The sequence below is a fragment of the Sceloporus undulatus genome, chromosome 1, assembly GCF_019175285.1.
Source record: "Sceloporus undulatus isolate JIND9_A2432 ecotype Alabama chromosome 1, SceUnd_v1.1, whole genome shotgun sequence".
NCBI classification, from domain to species: Eukaryota; Metazoa; Chordata; class Lepidosauria; order Squamata; family Phrynosomatidae; genus Sceloporus; species Sceloporus undulatus.
Window position 1 is genome coordinate 263,044,463 of NC_056522.1, and position 17,909 is coordinate 263,062,371.

Genomic DNA, 17,909 nt, shown 5'->3' on the forward strand with positions numbered 1-17,909 from the left:
GGGGATGGATATTTGTCCACCTGTCCTGAATGGGGTCACGCTCCCCCTGAAGGACTCAGTTCGCAGTCTGGGGGTGCTTCTGGACTCGTCGCTCCACCTTACATCTCAGGTGGATGCCGACAGTCAGGAACACTTGTTATCAGCTTCGGCTGATACGCCAGCTGCGACCCTACCTGGGCCAGGGGGACCTTGAAACAGTGGTACATGCTCTGGTGACCTCTCGGTTGGATTTCTGTAATGCGCTCTACATGGGGCAACCCTTGTACCAAACCCGGAAGCTTCAATTAGTGCAGAACATGGCAGCAAGGTTGGTCACTGGATGCTCCAGGACCAGCCATATAACACCTGTCCTAGAAGATCTACATTGGCTGCCCATTCGCTTCCGGGCGCAATACAAGGTGTTGGTTATTACCTATAAAGCCCTAAATGGGCCCAGGGTACTTGGAGGACTGCCTCTCCCCATATAATCCGCCCCGCGCTCTCAGGTCGGCCGGGAAGCAACTGTTGAGGGTTCCAAACACGAAATATTCTGTGACTGCACAGAGGGCGTTCTCTATCTCGGCCCCGCAGCTTTGGAACTCTCTTCCCGGTGAGCTCCGCTCGGCTACCTCCCTTGACCTATTTAGGAAGAAATTAAAAACCTTCCTCTTCCAACAGGCTTTCCCCCAGATGTTGTAAGATCTGCTCTCTCCCCGTTGCACTCGTTGCACCAGCACTTTAAGCTAGTTTTTGTGTGGTTTTAATCTTGTAATTTTAACATTGTTTTTAATAGTTTATATATTGATTTGGATGTTTATGAGATTACTGTTTGTAAAGTGTACATTTGTGTACTTCTGTGTAACCCGCTTTGATCTGCCAAGGAAAAGCGGGCTATAAATAAACAGTTTGTTTATTTATTATTTATTTATAATTCATAGCTAAAGAAATAAATGCATTACCTCTAACTGGTTATTTTTATATTTAGAAAGATTAAAATAAAATTACATATGCTGATTCAAATGAATTTACAGCTCTCTACACTGGGCTGTATATTTGCTCAGTGTAATTTGATTTCCAGATGAGCTCATCCCTTCCTGACATCTAAACCAAAAGCAACAGCCTAATGATAAATGTGGTGGTCTTGAGTGCAGCTGTTGTTGCAATTGCACTGCATGTATGTGTAATGTGATGCACCTCTCAATCAGGAGATCATTGTAGGCTACAGACCTATAGCTTACGCATCATGTAAAGTACATGTACTATGTGAACAGATGATTCTGTGCACTGAAGTAATAGGCACTTATCTTTTTGTGGTAAAAAAATATGGATTGAAAGTTAACCACTCTAGTGTTATATAGATGCTCAGGGCTCCCAAACAGAGTGGCTATTAAAAGTACACACGCACACACACGTTTTAAAAAGTGCACATAGCTAGGGCTGCTCCTGCCTTTGCTAGAATTGTGTAACTCCTAGAGTAGTGCAGCTTCTGCCAAGAGATCTTATAGTGTAAAGGGTGCTCCAGGCACTGCTTTGTTTTAAAATCCTTGCATCTTAAGCTTTCCATCCTCTTGGGGCATCCCATCTGGCCATTGTCTGATCACAAGGCTGCCTCATCATGCAATATGGTCATTTCTCCCAGACAAGATGAGTCATCTGCAAAGAACTCTGACCCCCACCTCCAAATGAATACCAGAGGAGGCTTTGCAAAGCCCTCTCTTTTACGCTACCCTAGCTGTGCACTTTTTGCCTGTGTCTTTGCCTGTGCAAGGGGATCCAGTATGTATGCATATGCTTGTGTGTGTACATCTTTTTAAATTAAAATTGCAAGGATGCTAGCCAGAGCCAAAGATCTAATAGTTACTTGGGAAGCAGGGCAGGTGGGTGACAGTCAGTGTATACCTGCATTGTACAATCTGGCTTGAGTCCCTAGGTAGAGAGGCAAAATATAAGAAGATGATGATGATGATGTTGCTTGGATCCCACTTTTAACAGTCAGGGTTACGTCTTGTAGAATCTTGGGATTTGCAGTTTGGTGGCCTCAGAATTCTTTACCAGAAAGTTCAAATACCTCTTCAAACTACAAATCTGAAGAGTTTGTAAGAAGAACTCATGGTGATTAAAGTGGGATCTAACAGTTATAATTGTGCAATTTGGATATACTCATAAACTGTTGAGTGAAAGCTAGAATTTGTTCAGTACCAAGAGAGGCCTTCCACAACTAATCCATCATTGGTTTTCCTGCCAGGTTTCTTTATTTCGGCTAAGTTCAGGGCCAAATTAGAAAAATTTCCATCATAAAACTATTTTTGTTTGTTTAGGAAACAGCACTATGTAAAGAAAGACAATTTGGATTGGGAGGAAGAGAGAGAATTTTTTCACACCTGCAAAACTGACATAGACTGTGGTCCACTTTTCTAGTGGAATACAGTATTCACAACATGTCTGTCTCTTTAAAAATTGGGTAGGACAGTGGTAGAGGGGAAAGGATTTTATTCTTTGACACTGTCAGAGTTTTGATCCTGGATTAAGCATCCTGCAGATACTGATTTGTCTCCCAGAAGAAGCAATTTCACTGTTGTGAAATAATTAGATGGCTGGATTCCTTGCTAAACTACTGCAAATCATCAAGATTTCTATGGGTAGCTCACACTGCACCATCTGCTTGCTCTAAGCAGGTTAATGGGGGCATGAAGAAAATAGTTTGGTGATGGTGAGGAAAGACTCCGCAGGATTTGGTAATAGCCTAAAGATTGGGGCAGGGGAAGGGAGAGTCAGAGTAGATGTAAGTCTATGCCAGGGAGATGGGGAGCACTGAAGTCCACCAGTTGAACATGTGCAAAAGGGGCATTGGTTTAATATTATTATCTTATCATTAACAGTTCATTAGGCACGATGAAGCTAGAATTAATTTGGGTTGAATGTTTGCTGTGTTTGTAATAAAATTGCGCTTGGCTTTTCTGTTTTGTTCATCTTCTTTTTTGTTTTTGTTTTTCCCCCAGATCCCAGATTACAACTACAGAGTGGAAATAAAAAAAACTCATTCCTCATTTAAAGTGTTTAGATGAAATACCAGCAGATCAAATGGCCATTCCTTTCCCATGCAGGATGAACAAACAGTGGTTTCTTGTCAAGGAATCAATCAAAGAAGGATGTTTATTAGAGCAAGTATCTGAGTCAGGTAAGTTAAATTATTTTGTGAAGCACCATTTTACTAGTGATAAAGTTTTTAGTTTTCAGTACCACATATACACAGTATCATATACTACACACATATGTGTTGGGTATTGCTATCAGGAATAAGAATGAGTAATGACTTTTTTTCTGAGAACAAGGCACATAAAGATATAACTAGATGTGGTATTGTCACATCCGCTCGCTGCTTTGACCATGTTTCACCTCTTTTATCCTCCCTTCATTGGCTCCCCTTCCCCTTCTGCATCCAGTACAAGCTTTTATTATTGACTTTCAAAGCCCTCCATGGATTGGCCCCTCCTTACTTATCTGACCTTCTTTCTCCTTACATTCCTACTCGCACCTTCCGCTCTGGTAGTCAAGGTCTCCTGTCACAGTGTAGGACTACCACTGCCCCCTCCCGAATTCATCCCTTCTCGCTTGCTGCCCCTTACTCCTGGAACCTTCTTCCCCCACATGCACACCTCATCACTTCTCTACCCAGTTTCAAAACTGAGTTAAAGACTATATTGTTTAGAGAAGCGCTCCCAGAGGCTAGCCCCTCTCTGACCCAGGAAGCCTCCTTTTAACCATTAATTAAGAAGCCAAGCACTTCCTCCAGTCCATCTGCCTTGGTCCAGGCCTTGGAGGTGGAGAACTGCTGGACCTGATCCCATTCCCCACCACCACTCCCTTCTCCTTTTGTGTCGTGTCTTCTTAGACTGTAAGCCTGAGGGCAGGGAACCGTCTAACTAAAAGATTGTATGTACAGTGCTGTGTAAATTTACAGCGCTATATAAATAAAGGTTAATAATAATAATAATAATAATAATAATAATAATAATAATAATAATGGTAGTAATGTGAAGAGAGGACATGCCAAATAGTCATAAGGCAGAGGATGTGTGTGGGCCTCCTCATAGAGAAATAATGGGGTTATGAACTCTTCTGACTTCTGCTTTCCCTCCCGTTTCTCCAGCTTGTTTTCTCTCAGCTTCACTAGGAGAAAAGTGGTTAGGAGTTAGAAGGACAGCAAAAATAAAAATAAAAATAAAATAAAAATGGAAGGCTTCCACATCCTTCCAGTATGCAGCACTACAATTTGAAACTGTCTATCCCAATTTGCAGTTATTCAGCAGCAGTCAACATTCAGAGATATGGGTTTATCATGACCACTTCTCATTCCAGTCTAATACTGTTATGAGATCTCTTTTGGTCTGTTGGAGGAACAGTTCATTAACATTTAGTCCTTGATGAAGTCTTACAGCTTACTGATTATATTGCTTGTTGTTGTTGTTATTTGCTGTGAAGTATGCTTTGACTTACAGTAACCCTATGAATGAGAGACTTCCATGAGCCTGGCTATCCAGAGCCCTTCTCAGGTCTTGCAAATTCAAAGTCATGATTTCTTTTTTTGATTAAATATATTTGTAATGTGTTCTTCCTCTGTTCCTACTGTCTTCCACTTTATTGAGCAGTATTGTCTTTTCCAGTGAGCAGTGTCATCTCATGAAACATCCAAAGTATGATAGCCTGTGTTTAGTTACCTGGTTTTTAGTCAGAGTTCAGGATTCATTGCTATATTCACTCATTTATCTTCTTGGCAGTCCATGGTATCCTTTTAAAGTATGCAGATTTCTTTCCCAAGATTCCTTCCAGACTGTAGATAACTTCTGTCTGAAAAGGCAAGATTCAGGCATACATTGTAGCAACTAATACCATCCTGTATGTTACAGTATCTCATTCTAATCATTTCTCTCCCCTCCCCACAACCCCCTCATGGTTTAGATTCAAGATCTGTAACAGAATCGCCCTATTCTTCTGTGAGTCCTGCCGTAACACAATTTTCGTCAGCTTCCAGACCTCAGACTCCACAGAGACCTCCCAGTGCCCATTTGCTTTCTGGTTGTAGTACTCTCCTAGAGCCTACCATTTATGAAGAAGGACTGCTTGAAGATGATTCCAGTGATTTGACTCATGGTAATGGAACAGCTTATGCCATTGATGGCGAACCTTTTAGAGATCCGGTGCCCAAACTCAAAGGCGTTCCCGCACTGGGTGTTACCCAGCTCTGGGGGTGGGGTGGGGGTGGTATTTCGGGGGGGTGCAACACTTCCACCTTCCAATGGCGGAACTTTTGCTTTCCAGGGGAGGGACTTCCAGGGGCAGGACTTCTGCTGAGACAGCTGAAGGCCCAGGAGGGCAGGGGAAAGAGGAGGAACAGGTGCACGCCTGTTCCTGCTCTTCCCCCCACACTCCCATCTCTCTGCATGCCCTCAGAAATAGCTTCACATGCCAGAGAGGGCATGCATGCTATAGATTCACCACCATGGGCTTATGCTATTCTTATCCCTCTCCTGTTTCCTTTGGGGGAAAAAAGTAAACACAAAGTGATGTAAAAATACTCTCCCATAAATGTTCTTGAATGGCATATTAACTCATGAATCATTCTTGTGAGTGTGTTGCATGCACATTTCTGTATTCCTATTTTTTAGACTTCTATCTATAATTACAGTAAAAACATGGCTCAAATGTTATTACGTTATATGCTAGATGATGCTGTCTTCCCAACTGGTCTGTCTCCTGTGTTGCATCTAGCTTGTCCTGTGGTCTCTTGCTAGACAGAAAATAAAAGAGCTGCATTATATTGATTCACATGAAGGGGCAGGTTGAATGTCATCCTGCCTTCAGCTGAGTGAAGTGAGAGATACTTAGGCTCTTTGACCTTCATTACTCTCTCTGCTCTTCAGCACACCACTACATGTTGTTCAGCATTTTTGGAGTAGTACCTGGCACATTAGAAAAATTATGTTTGTTAAATGCTTTCTTCTTTCTGCTAAAAGAAATGCTCAGATCAAAAATAGGAAAATTCATTACTTTCTTATTTATTTATTTCATTTTATTTCTGTACTGCCTTTCTCCCAGAAGGGGACCCAAGAAAGCTCACAGATTTCTTCTTTTTCCTTAATGTATTCCTTTTTCTAAATATGGAAACTCAATGAGAAAACCTACCACATTGTTGCATATAAGCAAAGTAGATATACTCGTATAGAAAAGAGATTTTAAGATTGTGAAATGGTTAATTGGAGCAATCCCTTCTTATTTTCTTTTTGCCAGGTATCAGCAGAGTGATATGTGGGAATCCCATCAAAGCTCTCCATGCTCGAAAACAAAAATTAGGAGTAAGCTTTTTTCCCTAAGTGCTTTTATTTTCTATTTTTTTGGCAAAACAGTGTGATGTGAATTAGAATTGCATAGTTTTTAACTGTAGAGCACCATTGTCATGGTCATAAGAAATATACTCTGGCAAAGTTTCAGTGTATGCCTGTACAGACTGCTCCACATCTGCAAGGGTTATATAGAGCTTTCCATTTTTTGTGGGATATTAAGAGTTTGAGAACACTGGAAACTAGCAGCTGTCTTTATATATTGCATCCTGCTGAAAACAGGACCTAGGGAAAGGTATACAGGTTATGGCTAGTTCTATTTTCAGAGACTTCCATTATTTCTATGCAATAAATTAGAAGGTTGAGAAGGGACAAAACATTCAAATCACATTCTGGTTGCTGGGAGCAGGGGATTTTTCTCCTCTCTTGATGTCCCTGTCTCTAACTGCTTTCCTTTATTTTTTCACATATAAGTGAATAGCTCCCATCCACCTTTATTGAAAAAATACAACATTATACTTTGGAATATTGCTGGGGTAAAATATGCCATCTACTTCTGCCCTCCTCCAACTAGTGATCAGTGTATATCTGAGTGTATATTAGGGATGGCAATTCTAAATTTCCTCATTCCCAAGAGATGTTGGGGGAAAGCTATTGATTTTTCTTCTTACAGTCTCAAGTCTTTCAATAACTTTTTTTCTTGCAATGATGGGAAACTATAACTTTCTAAAGAAAGCTACAGAGCTCCCCCAAAAGTAGCATAGTTTTCCAGAAAGCTATGCAGCTTTCCCACAAGGTACAGAGCATTCTGAAAAGATGACAAAAGCACAAAAGAGAATGTTACACAACTTTAAATGTTGCAGTTTTAAAAGCTTTTTTCACCTAAAATTAAGGGGGAGCACAAAATGAATGATGCACAGCTTCAAAAGCCATAGAGCTTTCCAGAATGATGGAGAAAAAAGCACAGAACAGAATGTTGCACAGGTTTAAATGTTGTGTAACTTTAAATGTTGCACAACTTTAAAATGAGAACAGGAATTACAGCCTTGAAAGTACAAGAAGCCATATATTGTGCACAGAACAAGACAGCACACATGGATAGACACTTTAATATATTGTTTTCTGTTTGTATAGTTCTTTGTATTTTTTGCAGTTTTCCTAGGTACACATATGGCAAAATAAGCTTTAAGCTGCATAGTGTGCAGGTTTTCTTGTGTCGAGAACAAAAAGAAAAGCTCCAGCAAAATTGCTGTAACATTCTCGGTGCTGTTCTTACCTGCAAATGTGGCTGAGAGGTCAGGAACATCAGATTTTGTCCCCATCAGGAAATTGTTGCGTACCCATTCCATCCCTGCTCCATACACACACCACCATCTTTGCCACACATTCTATATTTTGGTCATTGCAGTATACAGGACATTCTTCAATATACGTTATGCTTGTTATAATGATGAGCATTTTCCTAGATTTAATAATAAAATCATAATTATGCCTTAGTCATGGTGGGTTTTAGAAGGACCCTTCTCATTTGTAGGGAGTCTCACTCATAGTGGAAGCTCATGTGAGAGCTGATGGGTGGTAAAGGAAAGCAGCACATACAAGTGCCATAACTCTCTCCAGTTGCCTGAGTAAGGACAGATGAAGGGAAAGGCACTTACAGCCATGAGGCAAGAAACAGATGGAATTTAAGTTCTCTGGCTGTGTTCCTACGTCATCTTGTAGTAGTCTGCTAGTCCATGTCCTGATTTCAACCTCTGGCCTAGTAGTACAAAATGCCCTGAGCATAATAGGAGGAATTATTTTATAAATAGGAGAATGATTATGAGATAAATTAAGTTGTACACAAATAAGAGTTGGAAAGTTTTCAGTGAATGTCAGGTATATTCTGACATATTTCCACTACTGTTGCAGTTTGTGGTAACAAAGCTGTTCCAGCCATTGTGTCCTTCATCAGAACACACCTATGACTCTGGAGACACAGATTCGATAAATGGGGAAGACCTCTTTGCTAAGCTAGAAGCCTTGAAAAAGCATCATCACCAGTAAGAATCCAGGTTTTAATCTCTAAGTTATTAGAGTTCTCAGGTGAGCTTTCCAAGGTAAAGCAGCAAGTAATTTCAACCTCCCGTGAATAGAATTAACATTATAATAACAAATTGGTTTCCATGATTTGTCATTCTAGAAAATCTCTAAGGAAAGTGGGGGGAGAGGATATTGCTGCTAGTCTCTTGATCATTCCAAATCTATGGCGCGGGACAGATGGTCCCAAAGCACCATGCCACTGCTGATTCTAGGGTTAGGGACCACGCACCAACCACACGGTCCCTAACCCTAGCACGGAGCGGCGGCAGACTAATAGTGGTGTCCCACATGGGCACTGCTATTTTGATGTAAGAGACATGCAGCATATACACATAGCTGCGCATCGCTTACATCACAAGTGCGCCATTGGTGCACTCATGATGTCCACCCGGCAGCTAAAAAAAGAACCCGTTTTTTCTGGGTTCTTTTTACTCTGGAGGAACACCGCATGGTTTGGTGGCTGCAGTGTCCTTCTGGAGGAAAATAGGTCGCTGGCAGGCCACCCTTTTGGGGCGGTCTGTCCCAGACCTATGTTTCCTTAGTTTTTGATGGTGGGAGAGAGGCATGTTGACATTTAATCATATCTGCATCCAAAGTATGGACTAATCTTAAGGTGTGAGTGTAAAGGCTTTGGAAACACCTCGCTTACTCTAGTGTATTATATAAATAAAATGCTGGTTAGTCTTTCTGTCTGTTCCCACTGATATAAAATAAGCATGTTAGCCAACTTGTGGCATCAAATTCAGAAGTGATCTGTTTCTAGAACTAATTTCCCCCTCTAAGACAAGTTACTAATCCTGTAAATGGGAGAGTTGATAGCTATTTCATTTCATTTCATTTCATTTGTATGCCACCTTTCTCCCAGAAGGCTGCAAAGGCAATTAACAAATAAAAACATTTTTAAAAATGCAACAAAATTTAAAATTTTCACTGCTGCTTTCAAAATAGTTTATCATCTGTAAAATGAAACAATTTGAAACCAGATGCTAAAGACTAGTACCAAGGCTAAATAATATATTGGTCCTAATTTCCCAAAGCAGCTCCCTGTATTGTCATTTGTTTCTAAAAGAGATTAGCTGTAGCCAGGGCTAAAGCTCACATCAGGAAGTTTTACCATGGAAAGTTTTATACTTGCTTAGATTAATTATATACTTTAATTATAATACAGTTTGTTTGGATCATTAAATACGTTGTAAAATCTTCAAGGATTGGGGGAGGATGAACTTCTAAACAGCTAAAACCTCTAATAGGCATCTGCAAGTCCTCCAAAGGGAGAAGTTTCCACAGGTACTAAAAATAACAAACATTGAAGAGGAGGAAGAGGAAGAAGAACAGGACTGCAGCCTCAATGACAGCAGTGATGAAGACCAGAAAGGAACTATTCAGAACATCATGGAAATCACATCATCCAATTCCTTCTGTCAGTCCCATCTTTCTCGGTCATCATCAGGTAGAGCTAATAGTGCTTGTTCAGATGTTGCATGTAATATTACAACTCACTTGCAAACTTTTACATAATAGTCAAAGAAGCTCATAGTAGAAATGTGAAATGCAGCATCTTGATGATGTTTTGAGAGAGCTGACAGGTATCCAATCATTCTAAAGTGGCATTTGATTTGGCACTAACACTATGTGTTAACAATAAAGATAGGGAAAATAACCCTAAAAGACACAGAGGATCTGTTGCCACACTGAAAGTTGACCTAAAACTTTGTAGCATAGTTGAGCTACAGAGATGCCTTCTCAGTGTAGCTCCGAATGAGAAAAAGAATCTGACTCAGTTCCTGCTACAAATGCAGCTAGAAGAAGCTACTAATCAAATTCTTGAATCAAAAAAAGCTGTAACACAACAGCAAATCCAGCTCTCCTCAGGGCCTGTGAAGCAATGCATAACAGACAAAAATTTTAAAACCTTATCTAAAACTAAGCTAAAATGGCCTCTACAAACTAGTTTCAAACCCCACTCACAACTGTTAAAAAAGTAAATCTTGGTTTTTAGCATCAAAGGTCGTATTAAGGATATGATTAACAACTCCAAAACAAATAGCATGTAGATTGTATGAATTTAGGACTGGTACAGACCGGTACTTTGCACCAGCCTGGGGCCGAAAGTAAGGCTCGGGAGAGTGGAGCGTCCACATGCTCCCAAGTCCTTCCGTGCACCATGGTTGCCATCTTGGCGCTACCATTTACACAGTGCATGCGATGATGATGTGGCTCATGCACAGCATCCAAATGGCATGGCACGTGAGAGATGTCACAGCACTGCTCCAGAGCGTTCATGGCGCCTCTGCAGTGGCAGAGAAAGGAGATGCTTTTTGCGGCTCCTTTTTGGAGCAGATCGTTGCCATGCCGTGCAGTTGCTACAGCAATGATCCGAGGAGAAATCTGTACACCCCCTTAATAAAACAACAGCTAACTGGCAGTCAATTAGCAAGAAATCTTATGTGGGCCATAATTTGGTCCTTAAGACTATTTTGATTGGTCTCAATCTATATTTTGGAAAATTTATCAAAATTATTATACAAATGGTGTAGAACACCACTTCACATTTCCAGAATTAAAGATGTAGGATCAGGTTTTTGCTGTAGGAACTGTGGTTCTACAGCCCCACTGGCATTTGTGATGGGGCTGCTAGTTGACAGTTGCTTTTGGGGTTTGATTGTTCAAGAACTTTTCTCTCTATTGAAGATGCGAATTGTGAAGGTTCTTCTTTGTGGGCTCTGTGCCTCACATAATTGGGTACTGCGCCTGCACAGAGACTCCATTCGGAAGCGGACAAGCTTAGCAGATTGGTGGGAAGTCCCGCCCACTCCCATGTACTGAGCATGCCCAACCCTGCCAATCTAGCTCCTCCTTCAGTTCTTTCGTTTGCCGCAAGAGAAACATCTCCTTTGGTTTGCTCCTGAGCTGAGTAAATTCTACTGTACAGTAGACTTTTTGTCTTTTTTTTCCTTACTGTACAATAGATTTTTGTCTTTTCTCCCTTTTTTCGAGCATTGCCCTCTAAAATTTTTGATTATTGTGTTAGAAAAGTGTTGCCGACCCCAACAGGCCTACCACTTCTAGGCCTCTTATGGCCGCCCTTTTAAAACATGGTTCTGAATGCGACTGTAAAATTGCTTTCAGTGACGGCCATTCTAAATGCCTTTTTTGTCTAGGGGAAGCCCATAACTCTGATAGGTGCCACCATTGTAGAGCTTTCACTGCAGTGACTCTCAGGAATAGAGCCTCCAAACTTAAATCTTTCTTGTGGCTTGCTTTGGCTTTAGATCCCTTGGGGAAAATTCTCACCCACAAACTTCCTAGAATTCCTAAAATTTCAAGGCCTTCGACGTCGACAACTACTACCTCAATGTCAACATCGACATTGATCTCCGCTTCCGCATCATCGGCGGCATTGACGTCGAAAACCTCGATGTCACAATCATCTTCTGAGTCATCCTTGCCTCAAGAGGTCCCCTCGGTCTTGCAACAGAGACCTCAGAAATCCAAAAAGAGGTCTGATGCTTCTCCTGTTTTCGGCAAGCCCAAGAAGAAGCCTAAACCTAAGATGGCAGCTGCTGCTTCAACCACTTCGGCCCTGGCACCGGTGTCGGCCTCGACTTCGTTGTCTGCCCCAGTTTCGACATCGGTAGCTTTAGCTGTCGCTAAGCTTGATTACACATTGGCTTTCTATATGCCCGCCTCTACATCGGCGGATGATTTCTGTCCCCCTTCCTGGTCACTGTTTTAGACTTGGCATCGGGGATTCTTGACTCGATGTCGACGGCTATCTCTGTGCCTACGCCTTCAGCTGTCGCCACTCTGGTCCCAACAACGATATCTCCTCTGCCTCCGGTCCCAACTACGTTATCGTGTGGTGACTCCACTGAGGGCATACAGACTCTCCTTCTTGCCTCCACCTCTGCTTCCTCGAAGGCAGTTGCTGACCAGAGCCCACAGATCCCCTTCGCCTCGAGATTGAGTCAGATACAGATATGGCTTGCTTCATTCTTCGGGGTCCTACGTCGCTCGTTATCAAGCTGAAGAATATTGGAGAGAACGACCCTCCTCATATAGATTCTATTCTCCCTCCTATAGAGATCGGTATCATTACCACGATCTCTGTGATGACTCTCCTCGTTATCGACGCTGCTCTCGCTCACCTCAACATTGTTCTCATTCACCTTCTCGGCGTCATTCTCGATCTCGCTATCCTAAAAATGATGACCGCTATCGTGTCCCATCACCAGCACCTCGTGGTACAGCCACTGTCCCCCGCCCCTCAGCTTCTCCCATTCACTCTACAGCGGAGACCATTGTCTCGACGTCGATCTTGATGTCGATGGTGTCACCCATATCGTCTATATTTCCTATTATAACCTCGACATCAACAGTTCCACTGTCGATTCCCCAGGTACTCCCATCTGTAGCTCTCTCTGTACCTACTGTGCTACATTCCACTGAAGAATCCACATATGAGCCAGAGCTATCTCCTCATTCTCCATCGCCAGTGATAACTTCCCCTCAGGAAGAGGTCGAAGACACTATGCCTCAGTCTCCCATCAAGAATGTTCACCTCTTCTCTGATGTCGTTGACAGGATGTCCAGGGCCATAGGCCTCCATGTTGACCAATCTCCTAAGCCTCCTAGAGACCCGGTTTATGGTATTTTGCCTGTTCCTTATCAACCAGCGGTCCTTCTATTTTTGGCCTCCTTGGCTGATGTCATGGCCCTATCATGGCACAAGCCTGCCTCTATGCCCCCGGCATCTAAAAAACATGAGAGCATGTACAAGGTTCAACTGGATACAGCTCCATACCTCTTCACTCATCCTTCACACAATTCTCAGGTGGTTGAATCCACTACAAAATCTTCAGGCAAGACCTGCTCTGCCCCAGTAGATAAAGATGGCAGATGCATGGACATCTTCGGACGCAGATTTTATTCTTCTGCTGCCCTGAATGCCAAGGTTGCCAACCTCCAAGCCTGTATGGTGGCCTACCAAAAGTTTCTTTGGGACAAGATGGCCTCCTTCATCCCCTATCTGCCTGAAGAACAAAAATCTGCAGCTATGGACTTCTATGCTGAGGCCCTCTCTTTGGTTAACCAACAACTCCTCTCAGCTAGACATTCCATCAACTGTTCAGCAAAAATAATTTCCTATGTCATTGCCCTTTGCAGGTTTGCTTGGCTCAGATCCACAGATCTTACTGATGAAGCCAGAAACAAAATTGAAGATCTTCCTTTTGATGGCGAGGGCTTGTTTGCAGCCCACACTGATGATTCTCTCGGCACTCTGGCCAAAAATCATCTGACCGGTAAACGCCTTGGGCTGACTACGAATAAACAATACAAGAGACGTCAATGGCATGACAGATCAGCCCCTTATTATTATTATTCTCAACCGCGCTCTGGAAACTCTTCTCAATATAAGGGCTTTTCACAACAGTCTTCAGGAAGACCCTATAAACAACACAACAAACAACAAAATAACCAACAACAACTATGTCAAAATCAACAACAATCTTCGAAGAAGCCTTCTTCTTCTAAGTCCCATTTCTGACAACTCCACTGAGACAACACCATCATCCATTCTCTCTCTCTCCCTTTGTCTGCCCCCCAACCCAGGCTGTCCAGTTTTTATGATCAATGTTGTCAAATCATCTCTGACACCTGGGTCCTTACTATCATTCATTTGGGCTAAGCCATAGAATTCTCAAGTATTCCTCCACGTGGCATTTTTTGTTCCACTCCATCTTCCCCTACTTTCCAAGAAGAGATCATCTCCCTTCTCGACAGAGGTGCCATCCAACACATTCCACCCAGTTGCAGACTAGATGGCTACTTTTCTCGGTACTTCACAGTTCTGAATCAAGGTGTTGGGCTCCGCCCCATTCTGGACTTGAGAGGGGTCAACTCTTACATCAAACCTCCCAAGTTCAAGATGTTAACTCTCCAATCAGTTCTCCCCTTCCTCTATCAAGGAGATTGGTTCACGTCGATTGATCTGAAAGATGCTTATTTCCACATCAGCATCAGACCACGACACCGCAAATTTCTTCGGTTTGCCATCGATGGAGATATCTTTCAATATACCGTTCTTCCCTTCGGCCTTTCCACTGCTCCATGCGTCTTCACCAAATGCATGGCAGCAGTCATCTCTCACCTTTGAATACAGGGAATAATGATTTTTCCATTTCTCGATGACTGGCTGCTGGTGTTGTCTTTTTAGACTCAGTTGTTCAAAGACATTCACGGAAAGTTGTCTCTTATCACCAACCTAGGCCTCACCATCAATCCCTCCAAGTCTATCTTCCAACCAGTAAGAATGATTGAATATTTAGGCACATCTCTGGACTCTATCATGGCACGTGCCTATCTGCCCATCAGAAGAGCAGACTCCCTCTGGTCCTCTCCAAGGTCTGTCCTACAGCGAGGGACATTCAACAGTTTCTGGGCTACATGGCGTCCACCACGGCTGTGGTCTATCTTTCTCGCCTAAGGTTCAGGCTCCTCCAAAGCTGGTTTCTTTCTGTCTTCGATCACCTCGAAGACAAACAATCCAAGAGACTCACAGTTCCCCAACTGGTCAAGAACTTTCTCTCCTGGTGGCTTGTTCCCGACAATGTCCTCAAGGGGATGCCCTTCCAGGTCCCAGAACCCTCTACGATGGTCATCACAGACACGTCCACAACAGGCTAAGGCGCCCACCTCAAAGACCTCTGCATTCAAAGTCGTTGATCTCCCTTGGAGAGTGAGATGCACATCAATGCCCTGGAACTCCTGGCTGTGATCAAGGCCTTTTGGGCCTTCGAACCACATCTTCTTCATAGAGTTGTACAAGTAGTAACAGACAACACAACAACAGTCTGTTACATCAACAAACAAGGCAGCACACATTCCTCTGTCCTACTCCATCTAGGAGTAGGACAGCTTTGGACTTGGTGCCATCATCGATCCATCCACCCGGTGGCAATTCATCTCGCCGGCAAAGACAATGTCTTGGCAGACTCTCTCAGCAGGGACAAGGTCCTTCAACACGAATGGACGATGTCTCTTCAAGCCTTCCAACTTCTCACCTCCCGATGGGGGACTCCATCCTTGGACCTCTTTGCCACTCTGGACAATATCCAGTGCCCACAATTCTGCATCAGGGCGGGCAGGGGATACGGTTCTGTGGGAGATGAATTCCTACACAGTTGGAACAGAGAATTCCTCTATGCCTTCCCTCCGCTACCACTTGTAGCGAAGGTTGTCAACAAGATGACCAGAGACAGAGCCAACGTGATTCTGCTGGCCCCACTCTGGCCAAGACAACCTTGGTTCACCCCCCTGCTCCACCTGTCCAGGGGTCAATACTTCAAACTTCCAAATTGGCCGGACCTTCTGTCTCACTCCCACGGAGCGGGCCTTCATCCAGACCTCCTCAGTCTACACCTGACAGCTTGGAGGATCAGACCCTGAACTCTTCAGAATTGCTCAAGGTCTTGTCAGCCTCTAGAAAGGACTCTACTAAACGATCCTACTTCTACAAATGGAACCGTTTTTGTCAATTTGCTACAGCTAGAGCTGAACCCTCCAGTTCTGTGAGCCTTTCTACAGCCTTACACTTCCTTTCACACCTTCGTGATCAAGTTTGGCCTTCTCCTCTCTCAAAGTCTGTTTGTCTGCCATAGTTGCCAAGCAGCCTCCTGGTTCGCCATCAGCTCTCCTTTTCACCACACCGACTATGAAAAGGTTCTTCAAATGCCTCCATCATCCCTATCCTCCGATGCCTCCTTTGGCCCCGACAAGGTCTCTCTCTTTGGTGCTTACACAGCTGACTAGGTCTCCCTTTGAACCCTTGGGCTCGGCCTGTCTGAGACTGCTGACTCTAAAGGTGACTTTCCTTGTGGCCATTACTTCAACCAGACATGCTTCTGAACTGACAGCAGTGCGCTCTGATGAACCTTTTCTTGTTTTTCACAGAGACAAAGTGGTTCTCAGACCTGACATCTCATTCCTCCCTAAGGTGGTTTCCCCTTTCCACATTTCTCAAGACATTGTTCTACCCAATTTCTACCCAGACCCATCTACACCTCTGGAAAAGACTATGCACATGCTAGATGTTCACCGTGCTTTGGCATTTTATGTCCAACATTCTGCTGAGTTCAGGTTGACTAACAAGTTGTTTATTTGTTACGGTGGATCCACCCTGTTTCTGCACAAAGGTTCTCAAAATGGATTGCTCAGACTATTTCTCTGGCTTATGAGCTGGCCAAATGGCCTCTTCCTGTTGGTGTACGTTCACACTCAACCAGGGCTGTTGCTTCTTCCGATGCCTTCCTAAGAGGTGTCCCCCTGCCTGATGTCTGTAAGGCAGCCACATGGTTTCAGCCATCCACTTTTGTTCGGTACAACCAGCTAGATTCCAGGTCTCGTCAAGATGCCAGTTTTGGTTGTGCTGTTCTTTTCTCTATTTTGCAGTGACCTTCCCACCTCCTTAGGTTAGCTTTTTAGTCACCCAGTTGTGTGAGGCACAGAGACCATGAAGAAGAGCAGGCTAATCACCTGTAACTGTGGTTCTTTGAGTGGTCATCTGTGCCCTCACACAAATCCTGCCCTGCCTTGTTTTTGCAGAGGACTTGAACTGAAGGAGGAGCTAGATTGGCGGGTTTGGGCATGCTCAGTACATGGGAGTGGGCGGGGCTTCCTGCCAATCTGCTCAGCTTTTCAGCTTCTGAATGGAGTCTCTGCACAGGCGCAGTACCCAATTGTGTGAGGGCACAGATGACCACGCGAAGAACCACAATTACAGGTGAGTAACCTGTTCATCCCAAGCTATATGTACTTAGGTCCTGAACAGACAGGCCAAAGTAAAGCTGCTTTGGGTCACTTTGGAGGTATACTGTTTAAATGCTGTATGTGTCCTAAGAGGCTGGAAGCCACGCCAAAGCCATGCTCCAGTGCTAAGGACTAGAGCGCAGCTTTGGCGCAGCTTCTGGCCTGTTAAGACACATGCAGCATTTAAACAGCATACCTCCAAAATCACCCAAAGCAGCTTTATTTTGGCCTGTCTGTTCGGGCCCTAAATCATTTTGTATAAGTAATATTTTGCATTGTAGCAGCTTGATGGGTAATAGCTCAAGGATGGAAATATGGTCACTATTACTATCTGTATGGTATGAAGAGATGTTGTTTACAGCTGTTATGGAAAAATTGTCTCATAATGTCTTATTAAGTAAAGGAAAAGTTAAACCAGATGCATTTTTTAAAAACTGATATCCATATATCCAACACATTAATGACAAAAAAACAGATACAAGTGCTTCAGATAAATACAAATTAGAATGGTGCACTTTGAAGGAGGAAGACTAATCTGGGTAATTTGGACTGTTTTATTATTACTGTACAATGTTATAATTTATATGATAGTGGCATTTCTGGACAAGAACTAATTTTACACCATTCTTTTCTTTTTGTTTTCTTTGTTATTACAAGAATATTACTATTTTTGTTTGATAATGTATTAAGCTTTAGAATTTA

General features: G+C 43.1%; 2 protein-coding genes across 2 annotated transcripts in view; one reads left to right on the forward strand and one right to left on the reverse strand.

Annotated features, from left to right (window-relative positions):
- The window catches only part of LRRC56 (leucine rich repeat containing 56), an 86,888-nt gene that overhangs the window by 64,032 nt on the left and 4,947 nt on the right, over positions 1-17,909 (forward strand). The window contains 6 exon segments of the mRNA XM_042445202.1: positions 2,979-3,008; positions 3,010-3,157; positions 4,939-5,130; positions 6,268-6,332; positions 8,229-8,359; positions 9,650-9,849. Of these exon segments, the coding sequence (XP_042301136.1) occupies positions 2,979-3,008; positions 3,010-3,157; positions 4,939-5,130; positions 6,268-6,332; positions 8,229-8,359; positions 9,650-9,849 (766 nt within the window).
- Positions 4,698-17,909, reverse strand: part of LMNTD2 (lamin tail domain containing 2) — an 89,139-nt gene continuing 75,927 nt past the window's right edge. Inside the window, exons 15-16 of the mRNA XM_042445203.1 lie at positions 7,594-7,779; positions 4,698-4,827 (exon numbers count right to left, since the gene is read on the reverse strand). Coding sequence (XP_042301137.1) covers positions 7,623-7,779 — 157 coding nt within the window. The 3' untranslated portion in view covers positions 4,698-4,827; positions 7,594-7,622. The remainder of the gene's footprint in view (positions 4,828-7,593; positions 7,780-17,909) is intronic.